At 45.8% G+C, this 21,657-nt stretch overlaps 1 protein-coding gene across 2 annotated transcripts in view; it reads right to left on the reverse strand.

The window, feature by feature from the left end:
• Nucleotides 1-6,128: 6,128 nt before the first annotated feature.
• The window catches only part of LOC134353541 (interferon regulatory factor 3-like), a 59,724-nt gene continuing 44,195 nt past the window's right edge, over nt 6,129-21,657 (reverse strand). For both annotated transcript variants that reach the window (XM_063061548.1, XM_063061547.1), the window contains exons 8-10: nt 20,905-21,273; nt 11,160-11,272; nt 6,129-8,801 (exon numbers count right to left, since the gene is read on the reverse strand). In XM_063061548.1, the coding sequence (XP_062917618.1) occupies nt 8,640-8,801; nt 11,160-11,272; nt 20,905-21,273 (644 nt within the window). In that variant the 3' untranslated portion in view covers nt 6,129-8,639. The remainder of the gene's footprint in view (nt 8,802-11,159; nt 11,273-20,904; nt 21,274-21,657) is intronic.

The raw sequence follows: 21,657 nt of genomic DNA on the forward strand, positions 1-21,657 counted from the left end.
ACTCCATCTGCCACTGCTCAGCCCAATTTTGCATCCTATCAATGTCCCACTGTAACCTCTGACAGCCCTCCACACTATCCACAATACCTCCAACCTTTGTGTCATCAGCAAATTTACTAACCCATCCCTCCACTTCCTCACCCAGGTCATTTATAAAAATCACAAAGAGCAGGAGTCCCAGAACAGATCCCAGAGGCACACCACTGGTCACCGACCTCCATGCAGAATATGACCCATCTACTACCACTCTTTGTCTTCTGTGGGCAAGCCAGTTCTGGATCCACAAAGCAAAGTTCCCTTGAATCCCATGCCTCCTTACTTTCTCAATAAGCCTTGCATGGGGTACCTTATCAAATGCCTTGCTGAAATCCATATACACTACATCTACTACTCTTCTTTCATCAATGTGTTTAATCACATCCTCAAAAAATTCAATCAGGCTCATTAGGCATGACCTGCCTTTGACAAAGCCATGCTGACTATTCCTAATCATATTATACTTCTCCAAATGTTCATAAATCCTGCCTCTCAGGATCTTTTCCATCAACTTAACAACCACTGAAGTAAGACTCACTGGTCTATCATTCCCTGGGCTATCTCTACTCCCTTTCTTGAATAACTGAACAACATCTGCAACCCTCCAATCCTCTGGAACCTCTCCCGTCCCCATTGATGATGCAAAGATCATCGCCAGAGGCTCAGTAATCTCCTCCCTCACCTCCAACAGTAGCCTGGGGTACATCTCATCCAGTCCTGGTGACTTATCCAACTTGATGCTTTCCAAAAGCTCCAGCACATCCTCTTTCTTAATGTCTATATGCTCAAGCTTTTCAGTCTGCTGTAAGTCATCCCTACAATCACCAAGATCTTTTTCCGTAATGAATACTGAAGCAAAGTATTCATTAAGTACCTCTGCTGTCTCCTCCGGTTCCATACACACTTTTCCACTGTCACACTTGATTGGTCCCATTCTGTGACGTCTTATCCACTTGCTCTTCACATACTTGTAGAACGCCTTGGGGTTTTCTTTAATCCTGCCCGCCAAGGCCTCCTCATGTCCCCTTCTGGCTCTCGTAATTTCATTCTTAAGCTCTTTCCTGCTGGCCTTATAATTTTCTCGATCTCTATCATTACATAGTTTTTTCAACCTTTCGTCAGCTTTTCTTTTCTTCTTGACAAGATTTACAACGGCCTTTGTACACCACAGTTCCTGTACCTATTATCCTTTCCATCTCATTGGAACGTACCTATGCAGAACTCCACGCAAGTATCCCCTGAACAGTTGCCACATTTCTTCCGTACATTTCCCTGAGAACATTTGTTCCCAATTTATGCTTCCAAGTTCCTGCCTGATAGCCTCATTTTCCCCCTTACTCCAATTAAACAAGAAACCTTCCTGAACACACCTAACAAACTCCACCCCATCTAAACCCCTAGCTCTGGGAAGATGCCAATCAATATTTGGGAAATTAAAATCTCTCACCACAACAACCCTGTTATTATTACACTTTTCCAAAATCTGTCTCCCCATCTGTTCCTCAATGTCCTTGTTACTACTGGGTGGTCTATAAAAAAACACCCAGTACAGTTATTGACCCCTTCCTGTTCCCAACTTTTACCCACAGAGACTCAGTAGACAATGCCTCCATGACTTCCTCCTTTTCTGCAGTCATGACACTACCTCTGATTAACAGTGCCACACCCCCACCTCTTTTACCTCCCTCCCTGTCCTTTCTAAAACATCTAAAGCCTGGCACTTTAAGTAACCATTCCTGCCCCTGAGCCATCCAAGTCTCTGTTACGGCCACAACATCATAGCTCCAAGTACTGATCCACGCTCTAAGCTCATCCGCTTTGTTCATGATGCTTCTTGCATTAAAATAGACACATCTCAAACCATCAGTCTGAGCACATCCCTTCTCTATCACCTGCCTATCCTCCCTCTCACATTGTCTCCAAGCTTTCCCTATTTGTGAGCCAACCTCCCTTTCATCTGTCATTTCAGTTTGGTTCCCACCCCCCAGCAATTCTGATTTAAACTCTCCCAATAGCCTTAGCAAACCTCCCTGCCAGGATATTTGTCTCCCTCAGATTCAAGTGCAACCCGTCCTTTTTGTACAGGTCACACCTGCCCCAGAAGCGGTCCCAATGATCCAGAAATCTGAATCCCTGCCCCCTGCTCCAATCCCTCAGCCACGCATTCATCCTCCACCTCATTGCATTCCTATTCCCACTGTCACATGGCACAGGCTGTAATCCCGAGATTACTACCTTTGAGGTCCTGCTTCTCAACTTCCTTCCCAAGTCCCCGTTGTCTGTTTTCAGGACCTCCTCCCTTTTCCTACCTATGTCGTTGGTACCAATATGTACCACGACCTCTGGCTGTTCTCCTTCCCACTTCAGGATATCGTGGACGCGATCAGAAACATCCCGGACCCTGGCACCTGGGAGGCAAACTACCATCTGTGCTTCTTTCCTGTGTCCACAGAATCACCTGTCTGACCCCCTAACTATAGAGTCCCTTATCACTACTGCCTTCCTTTTCCTTTCCCTACCCTTCTGAGCCACAGGGCCAGACTCTGTGCCAGAGGCACAGCCACTGTTCCTTCCCCCAGGTAGCCTGTCCCCCCCAACAATACTCAAACAGGAGTACTTATAGTCAAGGGGGACAGCCACTGGGGTACTCTCTAGTATCTGACTCCTGCCCTTCCCTCTCCCGACTGTTACCCACTGTATCTGTCTCCCCAGGCCCCTATAGCTCCTATCTTTCACCTCCTCACTCTCCCTGACCAGTCAAAGGTCATCGAGCTGCATCTCCAGTTCCCTAACGCGGTCCCTAAGGAGCTGCAGCTCGACGCACCTCGCGCTGATGTGGCCGTCCAGGAGGCTGGGAGTCTCCTCGGCGTCCCACATCTGACACCCAGTACAAAACACCAACTTCACACACATACTTCCAATTCCTCACAAGTAGCTTACCTCAACTCGACCTGTTATAGTCGAAGCCCTGTTGAACCAAAGCCCTCCTACTCTGTCACCCGCTCTATAAAACTGTCTTCTTTTAAATCCTTCCTGGAGGTCTAACTCGCTGATGTCCACGTGCTTGTACAGTTGTGCCTCCATCCTGCTTTAATGATGGCTTCATTTTCCCAACTACTGATGTTAAACTAACTAGCCTATCGTTACCTGCCTTTTGCCTCCATCTTTGTTTGAACAGTGGCGCGACATTCACTGTCTTCCAATCTGTTGGGACCTGCCCAGTGTCCAGAGAATTTTGGTAAATTATCAGCAAAGCCTCTCCTATAACTTCTGCCATTTCATTCAGTACAGTGAAACATGGAAAACCTACAGCACAAAACAGGCCCTTCGGCCCACAATGCTGTGCTGAATATGTACTTACTTTAGAAATTACCTAGAGTTACCCATAGCCCTCTATTTTTCTAAGCTCAATGCATCTATCCAGGAGTCTCCTAAAAGACCCTATCGTATCCACCTCCACCACGGTCGCCGGCAGTCGATTCCATGCACTCACTATTAAGTAAAAAAAACTTACCTCTGACATCTCCTCTGTACCCACTTCCAAGCAGCTTAAAACTGTGCCCTGAGATGCATTCCATCAGGACCAGGGGACTCATCTATCCTCAGGCCCACCGGTTTGCTCAGCACTGCCTCTTTGGTGCTCAGCTCCCATCGCATCCGTAACATCTCTCTTTGGCATGTTAGACGTGTCCTCCAACGTGAAGACTGACACAAAATAGACATTCAAAGCCTTGGCCATTTCCTCATTACCCAATATCAGTTCCCCCTTCTCGTCCTCCAAGGGACCTACGTTCACTTTAGCCACCCTTTTCCGCTTTATATAATTATAAAAACTTTTACTTTCCATTTTTATATTTTGTGCTAGTTTATTTTCATAATCTAGCTTCCCTTTCTTTATTGCTCACTTAGTGGTTCTTTGTTACTTTTTAAAGTTTTTCCAATCTCCCAGTTTCTCACTACTCTTGGTGACTTTGTATGCTCGAGCTTTTAGTTCGATGCTTTCTTTTATATCCATAGTTACGCAAGGCTGGCACTCCCCACCCTTACTGTCTTTGCTTTCAACTGGAATATACTTTTGTTGAGCATCGTGAAAAATCTCTTTGAAAGTATTCCACTGTTCCTCAACCTTCCTGCCATATAGCCTGTGTTCGCAGTCTACACTAGCCAAATCCTCCCTCATCCCATTGTAGTCTCTATTGTTTAAGCACAATACACTGGTTTTAGATTGAACTATTGCACCCTCCATTTGTATGAGAAATTCAATCATACTGTGTTCACTCCCTTACATGTTATATCTTATGTCGTCTCTCACCATCGCCCCGATCTCATCTTTAAGAGCGCTGCCCCACCTGAATGCCATTCCTTACATATTACCCGATATCCTTGGATATTTAAATCCCAATCCTCTCCACCCTGCAACCACGCTTCTGTAATGACCACTAAGTGGCCCTTTGTACTGATTTGTGCCACAAGTTCGCTGACCTTGTTTCTAATACTACGGGCATTCAGACAAAGTGCCCTTTCACTCATTGTGCTTTTAATATCTTGTAATCTTTCTCTCTTTCGCACTTGACTTTTCTTCACTCCACTCTTAATTCACTTTTTCATCTTGTTTTTTCTTTATCTTTATCCACACTATTTTTACTTTATCCATACTTCTCCAATCTGTTGAACCCACCCCCCTACTATTTAGTTTAAAGCCCTATCCACAACCTTAGTTATGTGATTCCCTAGGATCCAGGTCCTATCTCGATTCAGGTGGAGCCAGTCCCACTGGTACAGCTCCCTCCTTCCCAATACTAGTGCCAATTTCCCATTAATTCAAACCCACTTCTCCCACACCAATCCTTGAGCCACACATTTAACTCTCTAATCTTTTTGACCCTATGCCAATTTGCACATGGCTCAGGTAGTAATCCAGAGGTTACTATCTCCCCTTTTTGGTTCTGCTCTTTAATTTAGTCCTCAGCTGCTCAAATTCCCTCAGCAGAACCTCTTTCCTCATTCTACCTATGTCGTTGGTACCCACATGGACGACAACTGGATCTTTCCCCTCCCACTGCAAATTGCTCTGCACGTCAGATGTCCCAAACCCAGGCACCCGGACACTCTATCCTCACGACAGAGTGTCTATTCCCCCAACTATACCAACCCCAATCACTACTACATTTCTCTTCTCTTAAGGGGGGAAGGAGAAGATGGTGGCACGATGCAGTGCACGCACCTCTCCGGTGAAATGATATCGTATTTGTAAGTAGGATGCCATGCACAATTCTGATTTGATGGAGACAGACGTGAGAAGCACAGAGGAACATCTGGAGAAACTCCTGAAATGTCCAGTTCGCTGCCACTGCTACTGTGCGATTGAGAATCTCCGGAGGGAAGGCCCCAAAATCCCCAGCTTTGCCTGCCGCTGGCAGCCGGGGCTGGGGATGAAGCATTTGGCAGAGATGGTGCTCGGTACTCGGTGTCAGACGGCTGGTCAGAGGCTCGAAGTTTTCGGACGACTCAGAGTCGGACTGTGGTCGGCATGGCAGGGAGAGTTTTCTTCCTTCTCCCGTCTGCGTGAGATGTGGGACTTTCGAGAAACTTTGAACTCTTTTACCGTGCCCATGGCCTGTTCTTCATCAAGTTATGTATTGTTGCACTGTTGTAACTATATGTTATAATTACTGTATGTGGTTTTTGTTAGTTTTTTAGTCATGGTCTGTCCTGTGCTTCTGTAATATTACACCGGAGGAATATTGTATCATTTCTTAATACATGCATTACTAAATGACAATAAAAGAGGACTGTGTGTCCTCATAATCTAATCTTCCCCCCACCCCCCAAATGGCTCCCTGAAGCACGGAGCCAGAGCGAGGTTGCCCATCCTTCCTACAGCCCGAGACAGGGCAGGTGACAGCGGTGTGCAGGGGACACTTTGCATTTAGTGACCACAATGCCATTAGCTTCAAAGCAAATATGCAAAAAGATAGGTGTGGTCTTTCTCCAATTTAGAATCTCAACATGCAGACCACACCTATCACCTTGCATTTTTACTTTGAAACTAATGGCATTGTGGTCACTAAATGCAAAATGTTCCCCTACACAAAATTCTGATATCTGCCCTGTCTCATTCCCACACAGCAGATCCAGCATTGCATGCTCTCTCACTGGGACTTCCACGTACTGATGAAGGAAACTTTCCTGAACACTTTTGACAAACTCTATTCCATCTAGTCCTTTTACATGAAACTCCCTTTCTTCCAAGCTGTCTCAGGAAATGACTCGTTAGCCCTTGCTGGCAGTCTCCCAACTCAATGGCGAGAAACACACCTTTCACCAGCTTCGTATGTTTAGGGTATACGTACCAGTCCCACTGAACCTGTGAGAATGGCATATCCCGGTTTGTGTGAATGCTGTGTGATTTGCTGCCCTGTTACAGCTAGTCGCAGGAAATAACAGACTGCACGCCATACATAATTAAAGGAAATATATTTATGAATATTAACAACCAAATAGAGAAAAGAAAAAAACAAGAAGGACATTATAATTAAATGGTCAAATCTGCACGGGTTGGACCTTAAATCTTCCAAAAGTCATATTCACTGATCCCCAGCGGACTCCCGCACCTTGGCTCCATTGAATCACGGTCCCCTCCGGATCGAACCCTACCACCGGTTCTCTCATCTCTTGCTGAACAAAGATCAAAAATCCCACCGGTGTTTGGCAAAAAAAACCCCGCTCCCCCAGCCTTCTCTCCTGATGGGATGGCCCACATTCTAAAGCAGCCCTCATCTCTAACAATAATCTAAACACTGTTAGCAGTGAAACCTTTACCAGGGCATTACATACAGTACGAGATTCCCAGTCAGTATGTGAAAAGTTAAAAATCACCTACCATAACAACCTTATGTTTCTTGCAACAGTCTGCGAACTCTCTACAAATTTGTTGTTCTAAATCCCTAGGACTGTTGGGTGGTCTGTAATGTAGCCCATTAACGTGGTCATATCATTCTTATTTCTCAGTTCCACCCAAAATGCCTCACTAGTCGTGTTCTCCAGTCTGTCCTGATGGAGCACTGCCGTGACATTTTCCCTGACTAGTAACACTACCCCTTCTCCTTTAATCCCTCCTGCTCTGTCATGTCTAAAACTATGGATCCTATGGAATATTGAGCTGCCAGTCCGGCCCCTCCTGCAACCAAGTCTTACTAATAGCTACAATGTCATAATTCCAGATGTCAATCCACGCCCCCAGCTCATCCGCCCTTCCTAAAATACTCCTCAAATTGAAATACGCACAGCTCAGGACACTGGTCGCACCATGCTTAACTTTTTGATTCCTGGCTTTGTCTGCAGTCCTACCAAATCTGTCTTCTCAACCTCCCCACTATCCGTTCTGGCACTCTGGTTCCCATCCCCCTGCAACTCTAGTTTAAACCCCACCATGCACCATTACAAAACCTTCCCACTAGGCTATCAGTCCTCTCCCAGTTCAGGGGTAAACCATCCCTTCTGTACAGGTCCCACCTTCCCTGCAAGAGAGCCCAATGATCCAAAAATCTTATGCCCTCCCTCCTACACCAACTCCCCAGAGTCCTATTAAACTGTATAATCTTCCTAGTTCTGGCCTCACCAGCACGTGGCATGTGCAGCAATCCTGAGATCACAACCCTGAAGGTCCTGCCCTTCAATTTAGCACCTAGCTCCTAAGCAGAACCTCGTCACTCTTCCTACCCATGTCTTTGGTACCTACATGGACCACAGCCTCGGCTGTTCACCCTCCCATTTGAAAATTATGAGGACTCGGTCTGAGATGTCCCAGGCCCTGACACCCAGGAGACAACATACCATCCGGGAATCTTGTTCTCGCCCACAGAACCTCCTGTCTGCTCGACTAACAAACCCCTTATCACCATAGTGTGCCCTTCTCCCCACTTCCCCTCTGACTCACAGAGGCAGGCTCAGAGCCTTAGACCAGATGGTTGAATTAGAGAGACGCTGGCAACTTTGCTTCCTGGATTTTAATAAATGTTTTGAGTAACAAAAGTGGCGGAATGGGAACGGAGATGTCCACTTCCATCTCTGCAGGTGTCAGTAGACAGCCAACTCTCACCAGGCTCCAGCTCTTGCCCAGAGCAGCCACGGGAGAGACAGACGTGAGACGGAGCTGTTCTCAGCCCCCATCCCCTCTCCCGCAAAATGTCTGCACCGCCGTCGCCAAGGACACACAGCTGGGCAAGTTCAGGTCAAAGCCAGGATGGGAGACGGCCCTTTTTACCATCGGAATGCACTGCATAGCTAGCCAGAGAACAGTACTGCTGCAGTGCGAGGGGGACCGTGCGCAGGCCGACTGCCTGAGAGTTGCAAGGGTCCCTAGGGAGCTGTGGGGCAGATCCAGAGGTTCTGCAGGACGCAGAGCTCCCTCACACACCTGCCCGCCTGCCCAGGGGACTGGGGAGGGGCAGGAGCTGACCCTCCAGAACATAGATCAGGCAGAACAACCTCACATCTCGGCCTGCCCGCCTGCCCAAGAATGAAAGAAGTCTGGCGGAGAGCAGAGGCCAGCACTGAACCAGTAACAAAATGGTGGCCCCAGGCTCAGGTTCCAAACCTGATTACAGGTCCACCTCCATATCTTCAATCTCCTGGAGAAGGGCGTACAGGCTGTCCCCTGATGCTGTGTTGGAGATCAGCAGGCTGACATTCTCGCTGTTCAGCGACGAGGCGCCACCTTGGTGGGCAAGCTCAGTGAGGAACTCACAAGCTTTGGGGATCACCTGTCAGTTCAACAACAGCCGAAAGGGAAGATCAGACACCGTTATCCTCCCACACTCAACACCCCCACCCTGTCACCCCAACTCCACACATCCCTGTGGGCACTCAATTCCTACTGGGTCCTGAATTACCCCTATGAACTGTGCTTTTAAAAGCAAGAGAGAGAGTTGTGGAACACAGACACCTTATTAAAGAGAGAGAGAATGAAAGAGAGAGAGAGGTGAAGACTGCTCACAGTTTGTTTATACTTTCTACAAGGACGTTGCCTGCTTGTAAGTTTTTACAGAGAGAGAAGGGAGGAGCTACTTGAGAGACAGTTGGTATTCAGCACGATGAAATAAATAGGTCAGATGATAGACCTACAGACACATGGTTTTGGACACTGAATGAGCTTTGTTGTGCCCCCAGGAAAAGGTGGGTTTTGGAGGATCGATCAGGCGGATCAATCAGTGGCTCTTGCAGTGTGAACAGGGCGTGACCGGTGGGGAGTTATTCGTGCGTCCGACCCTCGCCTGAGTTGATAATTCCACCATAGAAGAATGGTCCCCTTTGGTGTGGTCACAGTCGGTGACTTCTAAAGGAATTCGGAGGACCACAGGAAGATCGATGGCATCAGCTCACCTGAAGACTCAGATCTCTCCCTCTCTCCATCACTACTCAACTCAATACCACGAACTGAACTGAACTTTACTCATCATCATAAGACTATCTATTTACCCCTAGACTTGAAGAAGCTTGGTTTTCATATATATATATATAAAATCATTGCTAACCTGTTTGATATATCTGCATCTATATTACTGTATGGCGTAGTTACTAATAAATACCATTAGTTAACAGCAATACCGGACTCCAAAGTGTTTTCCATTTCTGCTGGATCTTTAACCCGTCACGGGGTACATGACAGTACCTTTCCTATACCAACACCACACCCCCAATCACCCCAACTCCACACATCCCTGTGGGCAGTCAATTCCAACTGGGTAACTTTGCTATACCAACATGTCTCCTCTACTGTGGCGAGTACAGACACTGGTTTGAGGAGCAACTCCCCACATTCCATCTGGGCAGCCTCCTGGTAAATCTCGTCTGCACCCTCTTGAAAATTTCCAAATCCTATGCCTCTTGTCATCTTGCACACCTCTATCAGGTGACCTCTCACCTTCCTTTATACGACAATAAACCTGACCGACTTTGGTGAGCACCATGTACTGATTCAGTCACGCTGCTGTGGGAAGGACGTCACAAGGGGACATGGAGGGAAGGATGGTGGCATATCAGAGGTAATGGGGCTGAGAGGGATAATAAATCAGCCATTCAGCAAACATGATCGGCCAAACGGCCCAATTCTGTTCCCATATTTTATAGTCTTATAGCAAATATTTTTATACTCAGATTGGTCAGTGCCAAAGGCAGATACATTAGGGACATTTAAGAGACTCTTGGGCATGGCACATGGATGATAGAAAAATGGAAGGTAGTGTAGGAGAGAAGGATTAGATCGATCTCAGGATAGATTAAAAGGATGGCACAGCATTTTGGGTCGAAGAACCTGCAGTGTTCTAGGTTCCAGAGGATGGTGTGTACATGGAATGAGCTGCCAGAGGAAATGGTGGTAAGAGGAACGTTTGACGGTTCTGTGCCTGTACCTGCTGGAGTTCAGAAGATCGAGGAGGGAAACCTCGCTGAAACCTATTGAACGTTGAGGGGCCGAGATTGAGTGGATGCTTCCTCGAGTGGGGGAGTCTAGGAGCAGAGGGCACAGCCTCAGAATAAGGTACATCCATTTCTTCATCTTGAGGGTGGAGAATCTGTGGAATTCATTGTCACAGATGGCTGTGGAGAACAAGTCAATGGGTCCATTTAAAAGTGGAGGCTGATAGGTTCTTGATTATGCAGGACTTCAAAGGTTATGGGGAGAATGGGATTGAGAGGGGTAATAAATCAGCCACGATGGAATGGAGGAACAGACTCTATGAGCTTATTCTGCTCCTATCCACTCTATCAAGGCCTTTCAATATTCGATGGAATCTCAGTGAAACCTCCCTCATTTCTCTCTACTCCAGCAGGTACAGGCCTAGAGTCACGTTAACTCTTTCATTCCTGGAATCATTCTTGCGAACCCCCTCTGGTCCGTCTCCAATGGCAGCACATCTTTTCTTAGATAAGGAGGCCAAAGCTGCTCTCAATACTCTGACTGATGCCTTTAAAGCTCCTTACTATGCTTATGTGCCACAAGACTCCTCCCATCCCAAATCCATCACTCCCCAGCTGCTCTGTGGGATCTTGCTGTGTAAATTTTATAATGGTAATTTGTGCAGAGAATCGCCGATGGATGGATAGGTAAAAATCATCCTTACCTTGACCAGAATGAGTTTCTTGCTCTGCTCGCTCCCCACAAAGTGCTGACCAAAGCACAGGAAGATAGCACACGGCGGGGCCCTGTCTCGATGCTCCGTAAACTGAACTATGCCTGCAACGAGAAACAACCGCGCTCAGTACCCGAGGTCCCCATACGCCCAACATCCTGACATCACAATCTCACTCAGTTCCCGAGCTCTACACCATACGCCCGACATCCGTACATCACAACCTCGCTCAGTACCCGAGCTCTACCCCATACGCCAACATCCTGACATCACAACCTCGCTCAGTACCCGAGGTCCCCATACGCCCAACATCCTGACATCACAACCTCGCTCAGTACCCGAGCTCTACCCCATACGCCAACATCCTGATATCACAACCTCGCTCAGTACCCGAGGTCCCCATACGCCTAACATCCTGACATCACAACCTCGCTCAGTACCCGAGGTCCCCATACGCCCGACATCCGTACATTACAACCTCGCGCAGTACCCGAGCTCTACCCCATACGCCCGACATCCGTACATTACAACCTCGCGCAGTACCCGAGCTCTACCTCATACGCCAACATCCTGACATCACGACAGACCACAAAACAGAGGAGCAGTTAGGCCACTCAGCCCATTAAGTCCTCTCCACCATTCAATCATGGCTTATTTTTAAAGATTAAAGATTAAATCTAGCAGATTCCGGTTAGCTGAGGCAGCTGTTTATTTGGGAGAACACTTTGTCTTTGTTGCAGAGTTTGCAGACGATATGAAGGCAGATGGAGGGGAGGTAGTTTTGAGGAAGTAAAGAGGCTACAAATGGACTTAGATTAGGAAAATAGGCAAAGAAGTGGCAGATGGAATACAATGTCGGGAAATGTATGATCATGCACTTTGGTAGAAGAAATGAAAGGGTTGACTATTTTCTAAATGGACAGAAAACACAAAGAACTGAGGTGCAAAGGGACTTGGGAGTCTTTGTGCAGGATTCCCTAAAGGTTAATTTGCAGGTCGAGTTTGTGGAGAGGAAGCCAAATGCAATGTTATCACTCATTTCAAGAGGACTAGAATATAAAAGCAAGGATGTAATGTTGAGACTTTATAAAGCACTGGCGAGGCCTCACTTGCAGTATTGTGAGCAATTTTGGGCCTCTTATCTTAGAAAAGATGGGCTGAAACTGATTAGGTTTCAAAGAAGGTTCATGAAAATGATTTCAGGATTGAATGGCTTGTCGTATGAAGAACATTTGATGACTCTGGGCCTGTATTCACTAGAATTCAGAAGAATGAGAGGTGACCTCATTGAAACCTATCGAATGGTGAAAGGCCTTGATAGAGTGGATGTGGAGAGGATGTTTCCTATGGTGGGAGAGTCTAACACCAGACGACACAGCCTCAGAATAGAGGGGTATAATTTTGGAACAGAGATGAGGAGGAACATCTTTAGCCAGAGAGTGGTGAATCTGTGAAATTCTTTGCCACAGGCAGCAGTGGAGGCCAAGTCTTCATGTACATTGAAGGCAAAGGTTGATTGATTCTTTATTGGTCGGGACATGGAAGGGTACAGAGTAAAAGCAGGAGATCTGGGCTGAGAGGAAAATTGGATCAAACATGATGAAATGGTGGAGCAGACTCAATGGGCTAAATGGCCTAATTTTGCTCTTATATTTTATGGTCTTAAACTTCTCACATTTCCTCCTTAACCCATGAGCTCTGGTTGTAGTCCTACCCTACCTCTGTTGAAAAAAAACTGCTTGTATTTATCCTATCTAACCCCTCATAATTCTGTACATCTCCACTGAATTTCCTCTCAATCTTCTTCATTCTAAGATATAAAGTCCTAACCTAGTCAATCTTTCCTTATTAGTCAGCTCCTCCAGACCCAGCAACATCCTTGTGAATTTTCTGTGTGGGCTTTGGTAGGTGACCAAAGCCGCGCACAATACTTCAAATTAGGCCTCGCGGGCTGGTTGGTGGCGCAACGGCATCGGCGCCGGACCCGGGAGCGGAGGTTCCCGGGTTCGAAATTAGTCGGGTCCGCTCGAGAGTACGCTTTCCATTCGTGCCGGGTTGAGTGTCGAGATCTCGTAAAACAAAGGGAAAATACTGCGAAAACGTCTGTGAGAGGAGTGGTTCGCCACAGTCTCTCTCTCGCTCTGCGCCTTGTAAAACAGCCATGAAAAAGACATCACAGACTCACAGGCGCACATGCACAAACTCGCAGGCACGCAGGCACACGCCGAAAAAAAACAAATTAGGCCTCACAAACATCTTATACAACTTCAATATGACATCCCGACTCTTGTAGTCGATACTTTGATTTATGAAGGCCAATGTGACAGAAGCTTTCTTTATGACCCTGTCTGTCTGGAATGTCGCTTTCAGTGAATTATAAACCAATACTTCCAGATTCCTTTCCTCTACAGCACCCCTCAGTGCCCTAGTATTCACTGTGTAAGACCTGCCCTGACTGATCCTACCAAAATGCAATACCTCAAACTTGTCTACATTAAATTCCATCTTCCATTTTTCAGCACATTTTCCCAGCTGGTCCAGATCCTGCTGCAGACCATTACAGCCTTCCTCGATCTTGGAGTCATCTGCAAATTTGCTGATCTAGTTACAAAGAAACATACAAAACCTACAGCACAATACAGGCCCTTCGGCTCACAAAACTGAGCTGAACATGTCCATACCTTAGAAATTACTAGGCTTACCCATAGCCCTCTATTTTTCTAAGTTCCATGTACCTATATAAAAGTCTCTTAAAAGACCCTATTGTATCCACCTCCCCCACCGTCGCCAGCAGCCCATTCCATGCACTCACCACTCTCTGCATAAAAAACTTACCCGACATCTCCTCTGTACCTTCTTCCAAGCACCTTAAAACTATGCCCTAACTCCCAGCACCTTAAACCTATGGCCTCTTGTAGTAACCATTTCAGCCCTGGGAAAAAGCCTCTGACCATCCACACGATCAATGCCTCTCATCATCTTATACACCTCTATCAGGTCACCTCTCATCCTCCGTCGCTCCAAGGAGAAAAGGCCAAGTTCACTCAAACTGTTTTCATAAGGCATGCGCCCCAATCCAGGCAACATCCTTATAAGTCTCCTCTGCACCCTTTCTATGGTTTCCACATCCTTCCTGTAGTGAGGCGACCAGAACTGAGCACAGTACTCCAAGTGGGGTCTGACCAGGGTCCTATATAGCTGTAACATTACCTCTCGGCTCCCAAATTCAATCCCACGATTGATGAAGGCCAATACACCGTATGCCTTCTTAACCGCAGAGTCAACCTGCACAACTGCTTTGAGTGTCCTATGGACTCGGACCCCAAGATCCCTCTGATCCTCCACACTGCCAAGAGTCTTATCATTAATGCTATATTCTGCCATCATATTTGACTCTCCAAAATGAACCACCTCACACTTATCTGGGTTGAACTCCATCTGCCACTTATCGATACCCCACTGTAACCTCTGACAGCCCTCCACACTATCCACAACACCCCCAACCTTTGTGTCATCAGCAAATTTACTAACCCATCCCTCCACTTCCTCATCCAGGTCATTTTTAAAAATCATGAAAAGGGATCCCAGTACAGATATGATAAATGAAATGGAAAGACTAAAGATTAACAACATGGGAATTAGTGAAGTTCGTTGGACAGGTGCTGGAACATGTCAGATTAGAAATAAAACATTGATTTATTCTTGTGGAACATCCCATACTAATGGAATAGGAATTCTTATGGATGAAAACATGGCAAAAAGTGTTTTAGGACATTGGGCAATATCAGAAAGAGTGCTCCTTGTTAGGTTCAGAGGACAACCATTTGATTTAACAATTATACAGGTATATACACCAACAACAGATGGAACAAATGAGGATATAGATAAATTCTATGAAGAGCTTGAATGGATGCAAATCACAAGATATTGTTATTGTCATGGGAGATCTAAATGCTAAATTAGGACAAGGTGCTGATGGAAATACCATAGGAAAATTTGGATGAGGGGAAAGAAATGAATGAGGTGAGAAATGGGTCGAATGGTGCAAGATGAATAATCAGGTCGTTATGAATACCTACTTTAAAAACCATCCAAGACACTTGTGGACCTGGAAAACTCCAGGTGACAACACCAGAAATCAAATTGACCTTATTACTATAAACCAAAGATTTAGAAACTCAGTGACTCAATGCAAAACATATCCAGGTGCAAACTGTAATAGTGACCATAACCCAGTAATATGTCATGTAAAAGTAAAACTTAAATAATTAAAGAAGCAAAAACCTCAACAATCCCTTGACTACTCGCAATTAAGAAGAAAACTTAAGATAAAAATTTAAGAAAAAGTAAGGAATAGATTTCAAAGTCTAGAAATAGAATCTGTTGAAGATGATAGCAATCATGTAGAAATGAAGTTTAACTCTCTGAAAGTTCCCTTGGTAGAATCAGCAAACTCAGTGATTCTTAAAAAAGAAAAAAGCACAAAGAATAAATGGACAACAGATGAAATCAACAATCTAATGGAAGAAAGGAGATGAAAGAAAGCAAATCCTATAGAATATAAGTCCTTAGATAAAAAAGTTAAAAGCTTATGTCAAAAAGCCAAAGAAGAATGGTTAAACCAGGAATGTGAGCAAATAGAAAGAATCCCTATTACTGATCCAAAAAGGTTACATCAACAAATCAAGAATATCACTAGTAAAAAGCTCCTCTGTTCTGCAGGTGGATGTTTGAAAGCAAAGGACGGTACCATTATCATGGAAAAAGATGAGATTATGATCAGATGGACTGACTATATTCAGTAATTGTTTGAAGACGATCGGGGCGAAAAACCAGAAATTAAGAAGAACATTGAAGGTCCAAGTATTTTAAAATCTGAAGTTTGTAATGCAATAAATAATATGAAGAAAGGAAAGGCAGCAGGTCCTGATGCATTAGTAACAGAACAAATTATCGCCCTTGAAGATTATGGAATTGAAAAACTTACTGATTTAATTAATGACATTTATGAAACTGGAATAATACCAGAAGAGATGAAAAAAAACGGTATTTATCACTCTTCCTAAGAAACCTGGAGCAATAGAATGTGAATTACATAGGACCGTAAGTTTAATGAGTCATATCAAAGAATGTTGATGACAAGAGCTAAAAGTAAGATACAAGCTGAAATACGTAAAGAACAATGTGGTTTTGTGAAAGACAAAGGTACAAGAAATGTGATATCGATGTTAAGGATACTATCAGAATGAGCTATTCAAGTGCAAAGAGATTTGTTTGTTTTATCGACTACACAAAAGCATTTTATAAAGTGAAGCACAATAAATTATTTGAAATATTACAGAAAGCTCTAGATCTAGATTTGAAAGACCTCCATCTAATCAGAAATCTGTACTGGGAACAAACTGCCACTGTAAGAATAGATGGAGAAGTGAGTCAGTTTACAAAAAATCAAGAGAGGTGTTAGACAAGGGTGTGTTTTCTCCCCTGATTTATTTAATGTGTGCAGTGAAACAATATTACAAAAATAAGAGACATCTTGGGAATCAAAGTTGGCGGTGAAAACATCAGTTATTTTAGATATGCGGATGACACTGTGTTAATTGCAAGTACGGAGGAAGAACTACAAAACTTAATTGATATAATTGTTGAAGAAAGTGCAAAAATGGGTCTATCAATTGCAAAAAGATATGGTGATATCCAAAAAGAAGGAGAATCCTATCTGCAGGCTGAGAATAAATGGGGAAGACATAAAACAAGTAAAGAACTTTTGCTACTTAGGAAGCTGGGTGACATCAGATGGCAGGTGTGACTTGGACATCAAAAGAAGAATAGGGATAGCAAAAGACACCTTTACGAGAATGAAGAGTATACTGACCAATACTAAACTAGGCATGACAACCCACCTCAGAGCACTGAAATGTTATGTTTATCCAGTTATGTTATTTGGCTCAGAATGTTGGACAATATCTAGTAACATAAGGAAACGAATTGAAGCAGCAGAGATGTGGTTTTTGAGGAGGATGCAAAGAATATCATGGACAAAACGAATATCTAACAACGATGTGATGAGCAGAACAAACACAAAACGAGAAATAATGTATGAGATCATGAAAAGGCAATGTAACTTCATTGGACATGTGATTGGGAAAGAGGAGTTAGAATGCACAGTAATTATGGGCAAGATTGAAGGGAAGAAAGCAAGAGGAAGACAAAGACAAATGATGATGGAGACAGCAGCCAGAGAACTGGAAATGAATACCAATGAATTGATCCACTTGACCCGAAACAGGAGTGTGTGGGCCATGGCAGTCAAAGCTCAAACTGGGCATGGAACCTGATGATGATGATGATTTATTTTGAAACTAATGGCACTGTGATCACTTGGATGCAAAGTGTTCCCCGACTCGAACTTCTGTCATCTGCTCTGTCTCACTCTCTAATAGCAGATCAAGTATTGTATACTCTCATTGGGACTTCTACGTACTGATCAAGGAAATGTTCCTCATCACACTTGACAAATTCTACCCCATCTAGTTGGCCGGCTGGTGGCGCAATGGCATCAGCGCCAGACTCCGGAGCGAAGGCTCCCGAGTTCGAATCCACGTCGGGCTACCCCCTGAGCACGCTTTCCATCCGTGCCGGGTTCAGCGTCGAGCTAGCCACTCGGCCTCATAAAAGAAAAAGGGTTGAGTCAGGAACGTTCATATCGTGACCCGGTTAATCCGAAAGGAGACCAATCCTGACACCACACACCAGACAAGAATGGCTGACTGCCTGATGCGACACGCTGAAAAAAATCCCATCTAGTCCTTTTACAGTATAGGAGTCCCAATCAATATGTGGCAAGTTAAAATCACCTCCTATAACAACGTTATGTACCGTATCTTGGAACAGTCTGATCCCTGCAAGGTTGTCCCCTCAATCCCTGGGACTGTTTGGAGCCTCAATAAGACCAGAAGCCATAGGAGCAGAATTAGGCCATTTGGCCCATCGAGTCTGCTCCACCATTCAATCACGGCGATCCTTTTTTTTCTCCTGCTCAGCCCCATTTTACCGGCCTTCTCCCCCTATCCTTTAATGCCATGTTTAATCAATAACCTAGCAATCTCTGACTTAAATACATCCAACAACCTGGCCTCCACAGCTGCATGTGGCAACAAATTCCCAGATTCACCACCCTCTGGCTAAAGAAATTTCTCCGTATCTCTGTTGTAAATGGATACCCCTCTATCCTGAAGCTGTGCCCTCTTGTCCTAGACTCCCCCACCATGGGAAACATCCTTTCCACATCTACTCTGTCTCGGCCTTTCAACATTTGAAAGGTTTCAATGAGATTCCCCCCCTCATTCTTCTAAATTCTAGTCAGTATAGACCCAGAACCATTAAATGTTCCTCGTATGATATCCCTTTCATTCCTGGAATTATCCTTGTGAACTTCCTCTGGACCCTCTCCAATGCCAGCACATCCTTTCTCAGATGAGGAGCCCAAAAATTGATCACAATACTCAAGGTGAGGCCTCACCAGTGCCCTACAAACCCTCAGCATCACATCCCTGCTCTTGTATTCTAGACTTCTTGAAACGAATGCTAACATTGCATTTGCCTTCCTCACCACCGACTCGACCTGCAAGTTAACCTTTAGGGTGTTCTGCACAAGGACTCCCAAGTCCCTTTGCATCTCAGATTTTTGGATTTCCTCCCTGTTCAGAAAATAGTCCGCACATTTACTTCTACTACCACAGTGCACGACCATGCATTTTCCAACATTGTATTTCATTTGCCACACCTGGGGACAACATGAAGGGCTGGTTCAACTCGGAGGATTCTGGCCAGCTGTGTTGGGGGTGCTGGGGTTTATTTTTGTTCAGGGCGGTGGGAGCAGCTGAGGATTGTCACAGCCAACCAGTAGGGAGGGTTGGGGGGTGTCTCCAGCTTTTGACAGGTGACCTGACTATGCCACAACCTAGCATACCCAGGGTGCAAGAGGGAGGAACTCCTGGATAAACCAAGGGTACGTGGCCTAGACTGGTGCCACCCACCTCCTACATCCCAGTGCGTATCAGTCAATGAACCACACCACCCACCCCCCCCCACCGTCTCTCTCACTGATGTCAATGTGAAGAGAGGCCATTTGGCCCATCAGGTCGCAGCGCAGTCCCATTCAAACAGCCAGCATAATCAAAGACCCCACCCACCCCGAACATTCCCTCTCCTCCCCTTTCCTATCAGCAGAAAGTACGTACCGACTGAAGGGCAGGTTCTACCCCACTGTCTGAACAGTTCCCTGGTACGCTAAGATGGACTCCACCTCACAATCCACCTCTTCTGATCCGCACCTTATTGCCTGCCTGCACTGCACTCTTTCTGTAACTGTTACACTTTATTCTGCATTGTTGTTTTCCCTTGCTCTGCCTCAATGATCTGATCTGCGTGCGAGACAATCCTTTCACTGCATCTCTGTACGTCTGACAGTAATAATTCCAATCCTCCTCTCTTACACATGTCCAACAACACCTTTTCACTTTCATCTACGCAGAAGTTTAATGAGCATGTCTTTCCGACGTGGGGGGAAACCGGAGTATGCAAGGGAAGCCCACGTGGTCACAGGGAGAACGTGCGGACAGACAGGATTGATTCCCAGCAACGTTCCTACCGTAGAGGGTTGTAAACTCAACTGGCTCCATCACGGCCACTAGCCTCTCCAGCATCCAGCACCTACCAAAGGCGATGCCTCGAAGAGCAGGAATCCATCACTAAGGATCCCCATCCGCCAGGACATGCCCTCTTCTCATCACTAGCATCAGGGAGGAGTTACAGGAGTGCGGAGACTCACACTCAGCGATTCAGGAACAGCTTCTTCCTCTCCGCCATCCCATCTCTGAGCCCATGACCACCTCACTATCTCACTCTCATACTGTAACTTGCAGTACTTTTTATAAACACGAGAGATTCTGCAGACGCTGGAAATCCAGACCACCACATACAAAATGCTGGAGGAACTCAGCAGGTCGGGCAGCGTCTGTGGAGGGAAAATAAACATCTCGAGCCAAGACCCTTCGTCAGGGTGGGAAAGGAAGGGGGAAGAGGCCAGAATAAGGTCGTGGAGGAAGGAGAAGGCGGACAAGCTAGAACGTGATAGGTGAAGTCAGGCGGGGGGGGAGGGGCTTGAAGTAAGAAGCTGGGATGTGACAGGTGGAAAAGCTAAAGGGCTGAAGAAGAAGGAATCTGATAGGAGAGGAGGGTAGAGAGGAGAGGGACCGGGGGAGGTGATAGCTAGGTAAGGAGAAGAGGCAAGATGAAGGCCAGAGTCGGGAACTGAAGAAGAGGGGAGGGGGAGGGAAAAGATTACCAGAGGTTAGAGAAATCAATGTTCACGCTGGAGGCTACCTGGACGGGAAAATGAGGTGTTGCTCCTCCAACGTGACAGCGGCATCATCTTGGCAGAAAAGGAGGCCATGGACATGGGTATTGGAATTGAAGTGGTGATTATTTTTTTTAAGTCTTGTACTCTACTGTTGCCACAAACAACAAATTTCACAGCATATATCAATGATAATAAACCTGATTTTGATACACCACTCTATACTCAGGGCTGGGGGTGCCCCAAGCCAAAGAAGAAAGGGAATGAGTGTTGTATTCCCTCCTCTCCCGGAGATACCCACTCCCCTCTCCGTCAGAAACACTGAGGAAGCCAAGACTCTTTCCCGGCCTGGCCCGGGACACGTGGACATCTCACCCCGAATGAAATCCTTCAGGCAGAAGATCCTGGTCGTCACATCGCGGTTGAGTTTCTGGGACTCATCGTTGGTGCCGACGTCCCCGTTAGCCCAGAAGACCTGGCATTTGCCCAGCCGTTTGGCCAGCAGATCGCCAGCCCGGTGCCAGAGCAGCACACCACCCTCCATGTTGGTCAGCAGGCGGACAGTGAAGTCCTTCTGCTTGTAATCAGAAATGTCATCCGTGCCCGGGAACTTGATCTGCTGCAAGTGAGCAAAACTCTCATCCTCCTGCTGGAAGTACAGGCGGCAGCCAACGCTGTTGGTGACCGTGGTCTGGAGGACCTGCTTGCCTCTGTAATAGATAGTGATGTCCAGGTCACTGGGGACTGCAACAAGAGGGAGAGAGGAAACACTTTATTGCCAGTACGTGAAACGGACCAGACCAGAATTGACTGTGGTTCAATGCCAAGCAAAAAACACAGGGCAATACTGTAACAACACAATAGCAACCAACAATATCCAAAATAATAATACAAACAGCCATGAGGCATCGATAATTAGCACAATTGTCAATAATCAGACTTAAATAAATGTGCACTATGAAGAAACTCAATAATAATCAACAGGCGAAGGACAGCAGGAAAGACTATTTAACGGATGCCCTGCAGGGACCGTGAATGGATGCTATTTAACGGATGCCCTGCAGGGACCGTGAATGGATGCTATTTAACGGATGCTCTTCAGGGACCGTTAGGATATTACACCTAAAT

Source organism: Mobula hypostoma, chromosome 11 (genome assembly GCF_963921235.1).
Source record: "Mobula hypostoma chromosome 11, sMobHyp1.1, whole genome shotgun sequence".
In the NCBI taxonomy this organism is placed as follows: domain Eukaryota; kingdom Metazoa; phylum Chordata; class Chondrichthyes; order Myliobatiformes; family Myliobatidae; genus Mobula; species Mobula hypostoma.